At 39.3% G+C, this 16,435-nt stretch overlaps 1 protein-coding gene across 1 annotated transcript; it reads right to left on the bottom strand.

The window, feature by feature from the left end:
• Positions 1 to 6: 6 nt before the first annotated feature.
• LOC138852695 (TM2 domain-containing protein 3-like) lies at positions 7 to 9,055 on the bottom strand (the record flags this gene model as incomplete). Its single annotated transcript, XM_070084960.1, is given in 2 exon segments — positions 7 to 2,115; positions 8,893 to 9,055. A coding segment is annotated over 1 exon segment (136 nt), but the record flags the coding sequence as incomplete, so codon positions are not given.
• Between the last annotated feature and the right edge of the window lie 7,380 nt (positions 9,056 to 16,435).

Genomic DNA, 16,435 nt, shown 5'->3' with positions numbered 1-16,435 from the left:
CATCACACAAATTCATATTTACCTCATTTTTTTATGTAGACAAAGTGACGCTTCATTATGGCCACAGGCTATCTCTTGTCTAATATCTCTATTTTCTTTGTTAATTCTACAACTTAAACACTTACACCTGTTCTTGCCACTTTCAGCAACACTTGTATGCCTACTGGGTGCCATGATTGCTTGGCAGATTTAAGATACGGCAATTAAAAGACATAAACTTCCAGCAGAGGATGGTACGCACTACACACTTATGAACCGAAGACTAGGACAAGGGTGGTGTGGGTGGCGGAAAGTGGCAGTAGGTCTCCCCCGCTGACTCAAAGGCCTAACCCATAGCCAAGCAACGTGTATCCCGCGGGCGACGCGCTCAAAATTTTTTCCCCTCCCGCAAACTGAACTGTGTTAAGTTAATTTTACTTTGTTATGCAAAAATCTGCCGCAATTCTTCAATAGTGCTATAACCAAAACGTGCCAAACAAAACCGTGTTATACGACGGTCTACTGTATACACACACACACACATACAGTAGAACCTCCGTATCCACTGATTCAGCATCCATGGTTTCAGTTATCCAAGGTTTACTGTGACCCAAAAATACCTCTTAATTTTGTATAATAATGGCCTCAAAGTGCAAAGGTAGAAAAGTTGGCAGTACTTCAAAGCCTAATAGAAGCTGTGAAGTGCTTCCCATCAGTGAAAAAGTGATAATTCTCCACTTACTGTGCATAATTTATCAATTAAACTTTATAATAGGTCTGTATAGGACTTATATTTAGGGTTTGCTACTATCCACAGTTTCAATATCCTCGGCAGGTCCTTGGAATGTATCCCCCATGGATATGAGGGTCCTACTTCATATATACATTGCCATTTAAATAAGCTGAAATATATATATATATATATATATATATATATATATATATATATATATATATATATATATATATATATATGATAAGTCTTGTACAAGAGGTAAATTGTTACAAAATATTGTGTTCCTGTTGTTTTAACTTACAAAGATACTGTTTTACCATTATTTCAAGTCAGGAACATGCAGGCTTCCTGGTGTTTCACCATCTTAGTAACTGCAGATAGACATCCAAAAAACAGCTCTTTGACCAATGTTTTTTTTTGGGGGGGGATCTAATATGTAAGTACAGATCATCACAGCTCTAGTGTTTGTAAGTCTGGAGTTTCACTACTCCAATCACAAAACTTTTTTTACAACATTATTCATCTCCCACCAAGGTAGGTTGGTCCAAACATTATTATCCCAGCCTTTTAGCATTCTGGGGCCCTGCACAGTGCCCACATCTAATGTTTCTAGAGGCATAATCAGGACACATGAAATTGCTGACACTGTCTTTAGCCAATAGGGAAACTCTTTATCCTCAAGTAATAAATCAGAAAGCCATAACTCCTTCCTAAAGAGGGTGTAAGGAGCTGAGATACAAAGCAATGTAGTTCTAGACTAGGTAGAGGGTGCTTGCCAATCTTCCTGGGAGGACTGTGGAGTTGAGATATAAAGCAGTGTAGTTCTAGACTTGGGAGAGAGTGCTTGCCAATCACTCATAAGAATAATGACAATGCATTCCTAAGAGTTCATTTAAAAATCTATGAAGGTTACAGCAAAAGTCACGAGTAAAAAAAAACAGTCTTAGAAAGGGTAAGTCTATTACATGCTAGAAACACTTCCAAATCCCTCCATTATTTCAATGAGCAAACACTATAAAGCTAAAATAGTGTCAATTCACATTCTAAAGCATTAGACACTTTCGTAATATTTGGGAATCTTCATTGTCCACAATAAACATTTTCAAATGTTGCAAAAGTGTCCAGTTTTTCAGCTTGTCAGTTTACTAAACCAACTGCATCAAATTCAGTCTACTAAGAATAGGAAAATGGAGATTTATTCCATATTCCTTTTAGAAATTTGTCTTATTCACTTCTCCCTAAGAAAAAGTCTTGTTTCTTTCTTCCTAAATTGAATTCCTCTTTCTTCCTTTCTTTCTTCCTTTTTAGACCTGAGACTTAATTCCTTTCCTCTTGGAATGAAATCCAGTTTATTTTCTTCAATATATTTACAAAGTTCTCTGATGAATGGTGTAGAAAGTCTGAAAAATTAATATAGTAAAATATGGACACTGAAATGTGTAAAATAAATAATAATAGTCAAACATTCACCCTGAAATAAGAAATTTTTATTTTAACACATTACATGACACCAGAAAATGTGTAAAAATTAATGGTTAGCTAAATGTGGCCTTGGAATACATGGGATAAATAAAATTACTCATGTATACTGTACTTTTATGTGTGTATGCACTGAATTGTGTAAAAATTTATACTTTTTTTTCATGTCTACACTGAATTGTGTATATATTTGCACTTATATATGGAGACTAAGGGACTAGTAACCCCTTCTCCTGTATAAATTACTAAATTTAAAAAGATAAACTTTCGTTTTTCTTTTTGGGCCACCCTACCTTTGTGGGATGCAGCTGGTTTGTTGAAAGAAGATGTGGAGACTGAATTATGTAAATCTTTCATCTGTTGTTGTAAGTGCATCTGAAGATTATTATTATATAAATAAATGTTCTTCTTATTCTTTTTAGTAATTATTGCAGGAAAAGGGGTGAAGAGGGGTTGAAGAGGGGTTGTTGAGGTGGTTTGGTTATTTAGAGAGAATGAATCAAAGTAGAATGACATGGAGAGCATATAAATCTGTAGGGGAAGGAAGGCGGGGTAGGGGTCATCCTCAAAAAGTTTGGAGGGAGGGGGTAAAGGAGGTTTTGTGGGTGAGGGGATTGGACTTCCAGCAAGCATGCGTGACCGTGTTAGATAAGAGTGAATGGAGATGAATGGTATTTGGGACCTGATGACCTGTTGGAGTGGGAGCAGGGTAATATTTAGTGAAGGGATTCAGGGAAACCAGTTATTTTATATAGCTGGACTTGAGTCCTGGATGGGAAGTACAATGCCAGCACTTTAAAGGAGGGGTTTAGGATATTGGCAGTTTGGAGGAATAAACCATACCCCCAGCCGGGATTGAACCCGCGGTCATAGAGTCTCAAAACTCCAGCCCGTCGCGTTAGCCACTAGACCAGCTAGCCACAATAAGATTCATCCAACTAGGTATATTTCTACACCATAGGAAGGTTAGCACAGGCACCTCTGTGACCACAAATGCAAGTTTTTACAGACGAATCTCCAGCTAGCGTGGCCGTGACGATCTCTAGCTCAAGTCCCTTCACTGCCGTCAACATGACTCAAGAAATCGTAATGACACGATTGCAAACAAACCATACCCCCGGCCGGGATTGAACCCGCGGTCATAGAGTCTCAAAACTCCAGCCCGTCGCGTTAGCCACTAGACCAGCTAGCCACAATAAGATTCATCCAACTAGGTATATTTCTACACCATAGGAAGGTTAGCACAGGCACCTCTGTGACCACAAATGCAAGTTTTTACAGACGAATCTCCAGCTAGCGTGGCCGTGACGAACTCTAGCTCAAGTCCCTTCACTGCCGTCAACATGACTCAAGAAATCGTAATGACACGATTGCAAACAAACCATACCCCCGGCCGGGATTGAACCCGTGGTCATAGAGTCTCAAAACTCCAGCCCGTATCTTTATACGTATATACTTCTAAACTGTTGTATTCTGAGCACCTCTGCAAAAACAGTGATTATGGGTGAGTGAAGTGAAAGTGTTGAATGATGATGAAAGTATTTTCTTTATGGGGAATTTCTTCCTTTTTGGGTCACCCTGCCTTGGTGGGAGATGGCCGACTTGTTATAAAAAAAAAAAATTACAATAAATTAATTAGTCATCTTTCATAAAATTCCTCAACAGTGTGAATTTTTTCTTTTTGTAAATACAATTAAAAGCTGCATCCAGAATTGAACATCGCAAACTATAAAAGCCTTTCCGCCCGCTATTCAAGTTTTGATGCACCTTTTTCAATCACACTTACAAAAAAAATCCCGCTACTGTCGATTTTCTTATTAGGCTCTTCTATATATGAGACTTTTGTTCAATTCTGTATGCTCTTTCCAGAAGAATTTGAAAAAATCACACTACAGTTGGCTGTCAATTAACACAACAGTTATGCTTCTGAAAACTCAGTGAAAGATGAAACTGAGTTAAACTGAAGAACTTAAGCGAAAAATTGGGTTATGTTCCTCGGACCTTCACAAATGGAAATGAAACTTTTTTTTTTGTTTAGGTCTCCAAACTGTAAAAAAGTAAAAATGATATTGTAATTGTAGCTCAACGTTGTGATGTATTATGTTTAATGCATTGTTTAAGGCTAGAATGTTACAGAAATAATATTTCTTACTTTATACTAGTTGTTGGTATACGTTAATGATTCTGAACAGCAGAGAAAAATGCTGCCGTCCTACTAGGTTGAGATGGAAGGCTGTGAATTGTTTACTGAGGTGGATGTTTGAGACTTTTAGCACTAGAGTTGATGGTTGTACCGGAGTAATCAGAAATTCTTTACAATACGTGTGCAAAAATATGTCAGGCTATCATCTGCTATCAGATATCACTTGAATATATAAGTAAAAAATACGTACCATATTTTATGAGCTAAGACGTGATTTTTTTACTAAATAAATGTGTTCAGAGTAATACCCACTATAATATAAATGCAAGCTAATATAAATAATATAAATATAAATGCAAGTTGACTGTATATACAGGAGCTTCATAAGAGGACTGACTGTATATAGATCTTTATAAAAGCTGACTATATACAAGATCTTAATAAGAGAGCTAACTGTATAAAGAGGAGCTTCATAAGAGAACTGACTGTATGAAGAGGAGCTTCATAAGAGAGCTTACTGTATAAAGAGGAGCTTTATAAGAGAGCTAATTGTATAAAGAGGAACTTCATAAGAGTGCTGACTGTATAAAGAGGAGCTTTATAAGAGAGCTAACTGTATAAAGAGGAGCTTCGTAAGAGAGCTGCCTGTCATTAGCATTAACAAATGATAAAGACTCAGAGTTATGTGCAGAATGAAAATGGAAGATAAAAACACACCAGCTGATCTAACCAGCTGATCCAACCAGCTGAGCCAATTTGCTTATCAAACAAGCTGATCCAACCATCAGTTCAGCACACATCAAATCACACACTCAATGCTGATCCACACAGGTTTAGTGCTCTTAAAGAATAAAAAGGCACAATACCATGACTGGAACAATACACCTGCACATAGGAGACCTAAAATTATTGTTAGGTAAGACACATATGCAACAGTTAGGTATCTTTATTTCGAAACGTTTCGCCTACACAGTAGGCTTCTTCAGTCGAGTACAGAAAAGTTGATAGAAGCAGAAGATACTTGAAGACGATGTAATCAGTCCATCACCCTTAAAGTTTTGAGGTGGTCAGTCCCTCAGTCTGGAGAAGAGCATTGTTCCGTTGTCTGAAACAATATGAAGTTGAAGTGACAGGATGGAGCTTTATATAGTGCCTGGAGGTGAGACGTAGGTTGCTTTGGGAGGGCAGGTCCCTCTCAAACTCAGCCGTTCTCACCAGTAGAGGTTGTCGAAGTAGATGGTCTGTACCAAGATACCCTTGTGTTGCAGTGTCTGACAGAATGAACATTAAAATGGTATAAAATACCGACAGATTGTTAGGTAAGACACATATGCAACAGTTAGGTATCTTTATTTCGAAACGTTTCGCCTACACAGTAGGCTTCTTCAGTCGAGTACAGAAGTTTGAGAGGGACCTGCCCTCCCAAAGCAACCTACGTCTCACCTCCAGGCACTATATAAAGCTCCATCCTGTCACTTCAACTTCATATTGTTTCAGACAACGGAACAATGCTCTTCTCCAGACTGAGGGACTGACCACCTCAAAACTTTAAGGGTGATGGACTGATTACATCGTCTTCAAGTATCTTCTGCTTCTATCAACTTTTCTGTACTCGACTGAAGAAGCCTACTGTGTAGGCGAAACGTTTCGAAATAAAGATACCTAACTGTTGCATATGTGTCTTACCTAACAATCTGTCGGTATTTTATACCATTTTAATGTTCATTCTGTCAGACACTGCAACACAAGGGTATCTTGGTACAGACCATCTACTTCGACAACCTCTACTAGTGAGAACGGCTGAGTTTGAGAGGGACCTGCCCTCCCAAAGCAACCTACGTCTCACCTCCAGGCACTATATAAAGCTCCATCCTGTCACTTCAACTTCATATTGTTTCAGACAACGGAACAATGCTCTTCTCCAGACTGAGGGACTGACCACCTCAAAACTTTAAGGGTGATGGACTGATTACATCGTCTTCAAGTATCTTCTGCTTCTATCAACTTTTCTGTACTCGACTGAAGAAGCCTACTGTGTAGGCGAAACGTTTCGAAATAAAGATACCTAACTGTTGCATATGTGTCTTACCTAACAATCTGTCGGTATTTTATACCATTTTAATGTTCACCTAAAATTATGATGACGTTTCAGTCCAACTAGTTAATGATCCAAGTAGGACCAAAATGTCGTCGTAAGTTTCCTATGTGCAGGTTAATTGTGCATTTAATGCTCTTATTAAAAATTCCAAAATAACAGAACTATTATCTACTGTTTGAGTAAACGAGCCTTGGTGAGAAAAGGCCAAAACAGCCTCTCCTCAATTAACGACATACTTGTTTACCGATGACTCGGACTTACGACGGGCTCTCTGACCAGTATGCATACCTATGTACATTAGAGTTGATTTCCTCTATTCTGTTTATTGCAATATACAGTATACTACTGTATAAACATTGAAAAATGTACTAAAAACGTTATAAATGGTGCAAAGGTGACATTAAAACAATATCAAAGATGGTTGACACAAACCCACTATCATTATAGTATGCTCCTTGCTTAGCGACGAATTCGTTTACAAACGTGGTCTTAGGAACAGAACTCCATCGTTAAGTGAGGAGAGGCTGTAATAATAATAATAATAATAACTCTACTACTACTACTACTACTACTACTACTACTACCATGACCTTATAAGAGTTCAACACCATAGCTCAGTGAAATAGCTCTGTAGAGAGTTTGACACCATAGCTCTGTATGAGAGGTTATTATAAAGCAGAAGTGATTTAAGAAGGGTGAAGCATATGGAGAATAAAAGAGAGGTTAAGAGAATGGTGAGGGAGTGTGAGAGGAGAGCAAATGAGATATTGGGTGAGGTTCTGCTAACAAATTTTGCTGAGAATAAGAAAAGTTTTGAAATGAGATTAATAGTTGAGAAAGCCTAAGGAACAAATGGATTTGACAGTTAAAAACAGAAGAGGAGAGTTATCAGATGGGGAGTTGGAGGTGTATTGAAGATGGTGAGAATATTTGCAGTTGTTAAATGTTGATGAAGAAAGAAAAGCTATGATTTCATGCATTGGCCAGAGAGGTATAACATCTTTTAGGAGTGAGGAGGAGCCAGACATGAGTGTACGAGATGTGCATGAGGGAGTAAAGCAAACTGAACTGATGGGATCAAGATAGAAATGTTAAAAGCAAGTGGGGATACAGTTTTGGAGTGGTTGGTGCAGAGAGCATGCATAATTCCTTTATGTAAAGGAAAAGTGCACAAAAAAAGAGAGTAAAAATTATAGAGAAATAAGCCAGGTAAAGTGTATGGTAGAGTTATTATTGAAAGAATTAAGAGTAAGATAGAGAGTACAATCGCTGACAAACAAAGAGGTTTTAGGGTAGGGGGATGTGTAGATCAAGTGTTTACATTGAGGCATTTAAGTGATAATACTTAGATAAAGATAAGGAAATTTTTGTTGCATTTATGGATTTAGAAATGGCATATGATAGGGTGGATAAGGCAGCAATGTTGCAGATACTGCAAGTGTATGGAATAGGTGGTAGGGTACTTAAAGTTAAGAGTTTTTACGAGGCTAGTGAGGCTCAGAGTATATAGGAGAGAGGGAGACTGTTTCCCAGCAAAAATAAGGCTGTGTGAAGTCACCATGGTTGTGAAATATATCTATACATGAGACTGTAAAAGAAGAGAATGGTGAAGTGTTGGGGAGAGGTGTGGGATTAAAATATGCAGAACCTAACACAAAGTGGGAGTTAACACAGCTGCTTTTTGATAATGACACTTTGCTTTGGGAAGACTCTGAAAAGAAGATGCAAAGGTTGGTGGACAAATTTAGGAAGGTATGTAGAACAAGGAAACTAAAAGTGAGCATAGGAAAGAGCAAAGTGACGAGGATAACAAATGATTTAGGCAATGAAAGATTGGATATCAGATTGGAGGGAGGGAGTATGGAAGAAGTGAATGTGTTTAGATATTTGGGAGCGGTTTTGTCTTCCCTCCCCCACCTGTGGAGACAAAGAACATTATCCATGGTGGCAAAAAAGGGTATGCATGAGAGTAGAGTGGTACCAACACTCTTATATGGGTGTGAAGCATGGGTGGTGAATGTTGAAGTTTGGAGGAGGCTAGAGGCAGTGGTTGGAGATGTTGTGTCTGAGGGCAATGTGTGATGTGAATGTTATGCAGGGAATTTGTAACTGGAGATTAGGAGGTATTATCCAGAGGGCTTAAGAGAGGTTGAGATGGTTTGGACATTGAGAGGATCGAGAAAAATAGGTTGACTTAGAGAAAGAAGGGTGAGATAGGAGTCACCATAGGAAAGGTAGGAGGGAGAGGGTAAAGGTTTTGTGTGTAGGGGGCTTGGACATCCAGCAGGCATGTGTAAACGAGTTAGATAGGAGTGGAGGTATATGGTTTTGGGGGACTTGATGAGCTGAGCTGCAGTTGCTGCTAGGTTCATCATGCACCACCTGCTGAGCTCATCACATATGCAGCTGCTGCTAGGTTCAGCATGCATCACCTGCTGAGTTCAGCACAACACTCACCTAGACTACAACATACAGTTGCTAGGTTCATATATACAATGAACCATCAGCTGGTCCCAAGTAACGGATAGCGATGAGTATAACATCAATGATGGTCCACACACCCAGGCCACCGAAGCTAAACAACTTGCCAATACCTTCCTGCCAGTGACCCAGGTAAAATCTGAAATAAACAACAGAAATAAAAAAATATAAATTTTATTACACTTTCAGGTAATGTCATTTACTTACAGGTATTTAATGAAATAGCCATGATCTTTCAAAGTACAGTTAGTGAACAAAGAAAGCTCATTCAGCATTATTTATTCAACAGCTGTCTTATTAGAAGTGATTATCATCAAGGTAAAGTGACTCAAAAAAAAAAAAAACACATCTGCCATTTTTCACTACATGTACTCCACCCTGCAAACTGATTTTTACACTGCGTATACTAAAAATATGCTGCTTTCCACTGCATACACTGAAAATATTCTGCAATTTTGCAAAAAGTGTTGACAGATCATGTATTTTCCGACAGTCTGCTGTTGTTAATTTTTTTGAGGGAGGTGAGGACATGACAACTGGCCAGGCTCGAAGACATGACGATTGACCAGGCTTGAGGACATGACAACTGGTCAGGCTTGAAGACATGACGATTGACCAGGCTTGAGGACATGACAACTGGTCAGGCTTGAAGACATGACAACTGACAGGCTTGAGGGCATGACAACTGACCAGGTTTACAGATACAATCTGCATTTTAGAATTTTCCACACATTTTCAAAAGGGGTTAAGACCAGTAGAGGGTGTAGTCCGTCTCACCTGGGTCACATTTGTGCATCATTAATCACTGTTGTTTGACACCATTTAACTATACTTTCATATATGAGTGAATGATGTTTTTGTGATTATCGTTCACCCACACCAGCTTCTCTGAAATTTCTAGAAATCATCTAGAGAGCTGGGCTGCCTCTCTCTGTTGGTCAAATTTTGTCACTGGTCAAGTGTGGCAGAGGCAGTGGCTCCTCCTCCTCCTCCTCACTTCTCTTTGCTTCTAGGAGTTCCAACATAGTTTTGTATATCCTTATACATCACTGGTGGTGAGTCAGTGTGTGTAGATATGTTATTGTAGGCTTTATTTCACAATAATCTTATGTAGGGTCCATATGACTTGTGGAATGTTATAAAATATACCTGCTGTCCAGAGCCTGGCTCTTGACAGTTCCACAGTGATGGCTAGCTGTGCACTGTCAGTCAGGGAACGTGGAAATTACACTACCTAGAATTGTAATTGGGACTTTGCTTTGATGTTAAGATGTATATATGTCCGTCTTAATGTGTTTGACAGCCAATGTTGCTGCTTAATGTTCGTTCTCATATGCCAAGACATTTACTGGTTTTAAGTGTTGTATTTAACTTGGATTGGATCTTTAGGGTCTCATAAATATTTGGATCCTGTGGATATATTTTTTTTTTTTAACAAACTGGCTCTCTCACCGAGGTAGGGTGACCAAAAAAAGCAGCAGCACTCTCACCATCACAAGCCATCACTGTCTTGCCAGAAGGGTGCCGATACTACACATAAAACTGTAAATATCCCCACCCCCTCCAGAGTGTAGACACTGTGCTTCCCACATCCAGGACTCAAGTCCAGCTAATTGGTTTCCTTGAATCCCATCATAAATATTACCCTGCTCCCACTTTAACAGAGCACCGTGTCATAAAAACCACTTGTTTCCACTCACTCCTACCTAACACAGTCACAGATGCTTATATATACTGCAAATATATGTTCCTGCACTATGTACATAGTCTATAAAGTATTTACTCAATTACTATAAATACACAATATTGTCTAAGTATTAGAGATGTGAGAGACAACATTGAGTTTTGTTCACTAATAAGCTCTGATTAATTCATTTATACTAATGTTCACTGTTCCACCTTCTTGAACTTATTTTGTGGGTTTATAAAGTACTCAAATTCATCTCTGGTGGTAGAACATTACTGAGGAAATATTATTATTACAGCATACATACAGGTCAGTTATTACAGTGTACATACAGGTCAGTTATTATGGCTTACATACAGCCTGCTTACAGGTCAGTTATTGTGATTCAGTGTGTGGAATCCACTGGAATGGTACAGGTATAAATATAGAGTACTGATTAAGACACACATGCAACACTTCAATATCTTAATAGCCCAAATATTTTACCCCACAACAGGCTTCTTTAGCTGAATACAGGCAGATGCTGGATACAGAAATACAGTGGACCCCCGACCTACGATATTAATCCGTTCCCGAGAGCCCATCGTAAGACGAAATGACTGTAGGTTGAATTAATTTTCCCCATAAGAAATAATGGAAATTAAATTAATCCATTCAAGACACCCAAAAGTATGAAAAAAAAAATTTTACCACATGAAATATACATTTTCCTACACACAAAAAGAAGGATACATGTACAATAGTAGAGTAGTACATGCACAATATATATTGTGCATGTACTACTCTACTAAATGAAGAATACATGACACTTACCTTTATTGAAGATGTAGCGATGACTGATGAGACACTGTTTGTGTCCTGGGAGTCCCTTTTCCTCCTGAGCAATGTAGGTCCTGTCTGGCATTTTCTTCCAGAACAGGCTGTATCACACTGTGTATGCCACTATGATTCTTAAATCTCTCAAACCAACCTTTGCTGGCCTTAAATTCACCAATATGAGCACTAGTTCCAGGCATTTTTTCCTGTTCACCTGGGTGTTAGTCAACTGGTGTGGGTCGCATCCTGGGAGACAAGATTAAGGACCATAATGGAAATAAGTTAGACAGTCCTCGATGACACACTGACTTTCTTGGGTTATCCTGGGTGGCTAACCCTCTGGGGTTAATTGTTTCTCGGTATTCTTGATAAGCCACACCAACAACAGTCTCTCCACATCTTCGAGTAGTACAGCTGACAGTGGTGCAGCAGCAGCTGACAGTGCTACAGCAGCAACAGCAGCTGACCATGGTGCAGCAGCAGCTGATGGTGCTACAGCAGCAGCAGCAGCTGACCGTGGTGCAGCAGCAGCTGACCATGGTGCAGCAGCAGCTGACCATGGTGTAGCAGCAGCTGACGGTGCTACAGCAGCAGCAGCAGCTGACCGTGGTGCAGCAGCAGCTGACCATGGTGCAGCAGCAGCTGACGGTGCTACAGCAGCAGCAGCAGATGACGAAACTACAGCAGCAGCAGCTGACCATGGTGCAGCAGCAGCTGATGGTGCTACAGCAGCAGCAGCAGCTGACCATGGTGCAGCAACAGCTGACAGTGCTACAGCAGCAGCAGCAGCTGACTGTGGTGCAGCAGCAGCTGACTGCTACAGCAGCAGCAGTTGACCATGGTACGATAGTGTTTTGATAGTATTTCTCACCCTTTTTACCACAGGCTTGGCATTAGAAGCTTTCTTTGGGCCCATGGTGGCTTATTTAGCAGTTGAAAGTACTAAAAACGCTGGAATAATACAAAATGTTCCGAATGTATGCATGCGAGTGACCGCTCTAGCTTGTAAACATTGGCACACTAACTGAAGGCAGGCCAGCTGAGGCGCGCTCAGCCGGACAGACACGTGGGGACGCATGTGGGACGAATGCTGTAGATCAAGTTTTTCACCGTACGTCGGGGTCAAATTTTTACGCTGAAATGCATTGTAGGTCGGTTTTTATGTAGGCTGAGGACATTGTATGTCGGGGGTCCACTGTAGTGGTTAAAGCTATCCCACTATCTCTAGCATTCACTTGTATTCAACTGAGGAAGCCTTTTGTGCAGGCAAAACATTTCGGCAATAAAGATATCCAAGCGTTCCATACCCATTTCATTCATCAATAAAATCATCTTCCCAAACAGATCACATGGTAGTTTTATTTCATTTGGTAACCTAGAAAATGTTTTCCCTGATCTCTAGCTCTAGTTTCCCTGAGGATGTGTGTTTACACAAGTGCTCAGGAATTCCTCTTGTTAATTTTCACTGAAGCATTTTTCAAATATCATTTATTTGTCTATGAAAATATAAGTGAGTTAAAAGACAACTCTCATATATAACACCTTCTTGGATGTGAAATGAAAATAAGAAAAAATTTTGGAGTGAGTTAAACAAGTTAAGAAAGCCTAGGGAAAGTATGGATTTGTCAGTTAAAAACAGAGTAGGGGAGTTAGTAGATGGGGAGATGGAGGTATTAGGTAGATGGCGAGAATATTTTGAGGAACTTTTAAATGTTAAGGAAGAAAGAGAGGCAGTAATTTCATGCACTGGTCAGGGAGGTATACCATCTTTTAGGAGTGAAGAAGAGCAGAATGTAAGTGTGGGGGAGGTACGTGAGGCATTACGTAGAATGAAAGGGGGTAAAGCAGCTGGAACTGATGGGATCATGACAGAAATGTTAAAAGCAGGGGGGGATATAGTGTTGGAGTGGTTGGTACTTTTGTTTAATAAATGTATGAAAGAGGGGAAGGTACCTAGGGATTGGCAGAGAGCATGTATAGTCCCTTTATATAAAGGGAAAGGGGACAAAAGAGACTGTAAAAATTATAGAGGAATAAGTTTACTGAGTATACCAGGAAAAGTGTACGGTAGGGTTATAATTGAAAGAATTAGAGGTAAGACAGAATGTAGGATTGCGGATGAGCAAGGAGGTTTCAGAGTGGGTAGGGGATGTGTAGATCAAGTGTTTACATTGAAGCATATATGTGAACAGTATTTAGATAAAGGTAGGGAAGTTTTTATTGCATTTATGGATTTAGAAAAGGCATATGATAGAGTGGATAGAGGAGCAATGTGGCAGATGTTGCAAGTATATGGAATAGGTGGTAAGTTATTAAATGCTGTAAAGAGTTTTTATGAGGATAGTGAGGCTCAGGTTAGGGTGTGTAGAAGAGAGGGAGACTACTTCCCGGTAAAAGTAGGTCTTAGACAGGGATGTGTAATGTCACCATGGTTGTTTAATATATTTATAGATGGGGTTGTAAAGGAAGTAAATGCTAGGGTGTTCGGGAGAGGGGTGGGATTAAATTATGGGGAATCAAATTCAAAATGGGAATTGACACAGTTACTTTTTGCTGATGATACTGTGCTTATGGGAGATTCTAAAGAAAAATTGCAAAGGTTAGTGGATGAGTTTGGGAATGTGTGTAAAGGTAGAAAGTTGAAAGTGAACATAGAAAAGAGTAAGGTGATGAGGGTGTCAAATGATTTAGATAAAGAAAAATTGGATATCAAATTGGGGAGGAGGAGTATGGAAGAAGTGAATGTTTTCAGATACTTGGGAGTTGACGTGTCGGCGGATGGATTTATGAAGGATGAGGTTAATCATAGAATTGATGAGGGAAAAAAGGTGAGTGGTGCGTTGAGGTATATGTGGAGTCAAAAAACGTTATCTATGGAGGCAAAGAAGGGAATGTATGAAAGTATAGTAGTACCAACACTCTTATATGGGTGTGAAGCTTGGGTGGTAAATGCAGCAGCGAGGAGACGGTTGGAGGCAGTGGAGATGTCCTGTTTAAGGGCAATGTGTGGTGTAAATATTATGCAGAAAATTCGGAGTGTGGAAATTAGGAGAAGGTGTGGAGTTAATAAAAGTATTAGTCAGAGGGCAGAAGAGGGGTTGTTGAGGTGGTTTGGTCATTTAGAGAGAATGGATCAAAGTAGAATGACATGGAAAGCATATAAATCTATAGGGGAAGGAAGGCGGGGTAGGGGTCGTCCTCGAAAGGGTTGGAGAGAGGGGGTAAAGGAGGTTTTGTGGGCAAGGGGCTTGGACTTCCAGCAAGCGTGCGTGAGCGTGTTAGATAGGAGTGAATGGAGACGAATGGTACTTGGGACCTGACGATCTGTTGGAGTGTGAGCAGGGTAATATTTAGTGAAGGGATTCAGGGAAACCGGTTATTTTCATATAGTCGGACTTGAGTCCTGGAAATGGGAAGTACAATGCCTGCACTTTAACCCTTTCAGGGTCCGTCCCGTAGATCTACGGCTTTACGTTCAGGGTCCAAACCGTAGATCTACGCCATGAGCTCAGCTCACTCTGATAAACTGTGAGTGGTACATTTGGGCCTAGATATGAGAGAATACATCTATGTGGTATGTGTGCACCACATAAAACAGATCCTGCAGCACACTGTGTATAATGAGAGAAAAAAAATGAAATCATGATTTTTCGATTAAAACAGCAACTTTGCAGTGTTTTTTCGTATGTTTTTTATAGTTGTATTTGCGATTTCTTGGTCTCATTTGATAGAATGGAAGACATATTACAGAAATAGAGATGATTTTGATTGGTTTTAGCACTGGAAATGGCTTGAAACTGAGCTCAAAGTAGCGGAAATGTTAAATTTTTGCCGATATTCAAGAGTAAACAAACGACCTCACACGTCTAATACACGTCAGCTGGTGGGTCTAATATACATTCACAAATATGGTGATGATATTTATACAATTATTACAGTATTGCATAACAGTAAATCTTCTATTTTTTGGTGTGAATAAAAATTCATTATGTGAATAAAAAATCAAAATGGAATTTATTTGTAAAGCCTCAAAACATAACTAATGAACAGAGGAAATGTTAGTTTAGTGCCAGGAATGCCTACATTGTTTATTCTGGACCCTATTTTGAAATTGGAATATTTTGAACTTTGTGTTAAATTGGCCAAATTAACAATTTCCGATCACTTTATTTTGTAGTTGAAACAGTTGACTTGGCGATTTCTTGTGCTCAATCGATAGAATAGAAGTAATACTAGTGAAATAGCTAAGAATTTGGTTGATTGGAATAATGTAATTGGCCTAAAATGGGAGTCAAAGTCGGCAAAATCGCCGATTCGTAAATATCGCTGACACATCAAAATTCGCGAGAGCATAATTTCGTCAATTTTCCACCAAATTTCGTACTTTTTGTTTTATTACCTTCACAAAAAGATTCTCTACGATTTCATAAGAAAAAATAACAAATTTTTTTTTTTTAAAATTCTTGGACACTGGTGCGTGACTCCAGATTTGGGCCTTGGACCCTGAAAGGGTTAAAAATTATTAAAAATAGAAGTTTGATGTGGTACAATAGTATAGGCATTACTGGCATTACGAACCGTCACTGGTTACTAGCCCCTTGCTCCAAGCATTTTAGTCACCTCTTATGACTCTCAAGGCTTACAGAGGAAGAATTCCTTTCCACTTCTCCACAGAAATAAAAGGAAAATAATTAAGAACAAGAACTATTAAGAAATAGAAAACTCAGATGGGTATACTGACCTATTTACTCACCTATTTGTGGTTGCAGGAATCGAGTCATAGCTCCTGGTCCTGCCTCTTCGCTGGTCACTACTAGACCCACTCTCTCCCTGCTCTCTGAAAATTATTGTACCTCTTCTTAAAGCTATATGTGGATCCTGCCTCCACTACACCACTCTCCAGATTATTCCACTTCCTGACAACTTTATGACTGATGTGATGAATGGTTTTGAAAACCGACAAGTTGAAGAATTGAGACACTTATGCAACACATGGGAATCTTTATTAAAGAAATG

The sequence above is a fragment of the Cherax quadricarinatus genome, chromosome 14, assembly GCF_038502225.1.
Source record: "Cherax quadricarinatus isolate ZL_2023a chromosome 14, ASM3850222v1, whole genome shotgun sequence".
NCBI classification, from domain to species: domain Eukaryota; kingdom Metazoa; phylum Arthropoda; class Malacostraca; order Decapoda; family Parastacidae; genus Cherax; species Cherax quadricarinatus.
The sequence above is the reverse complement of the archived record's forward strand: the minus strand, read 5'-3'. Positions and strand labels throughout refer to the sequence as shown.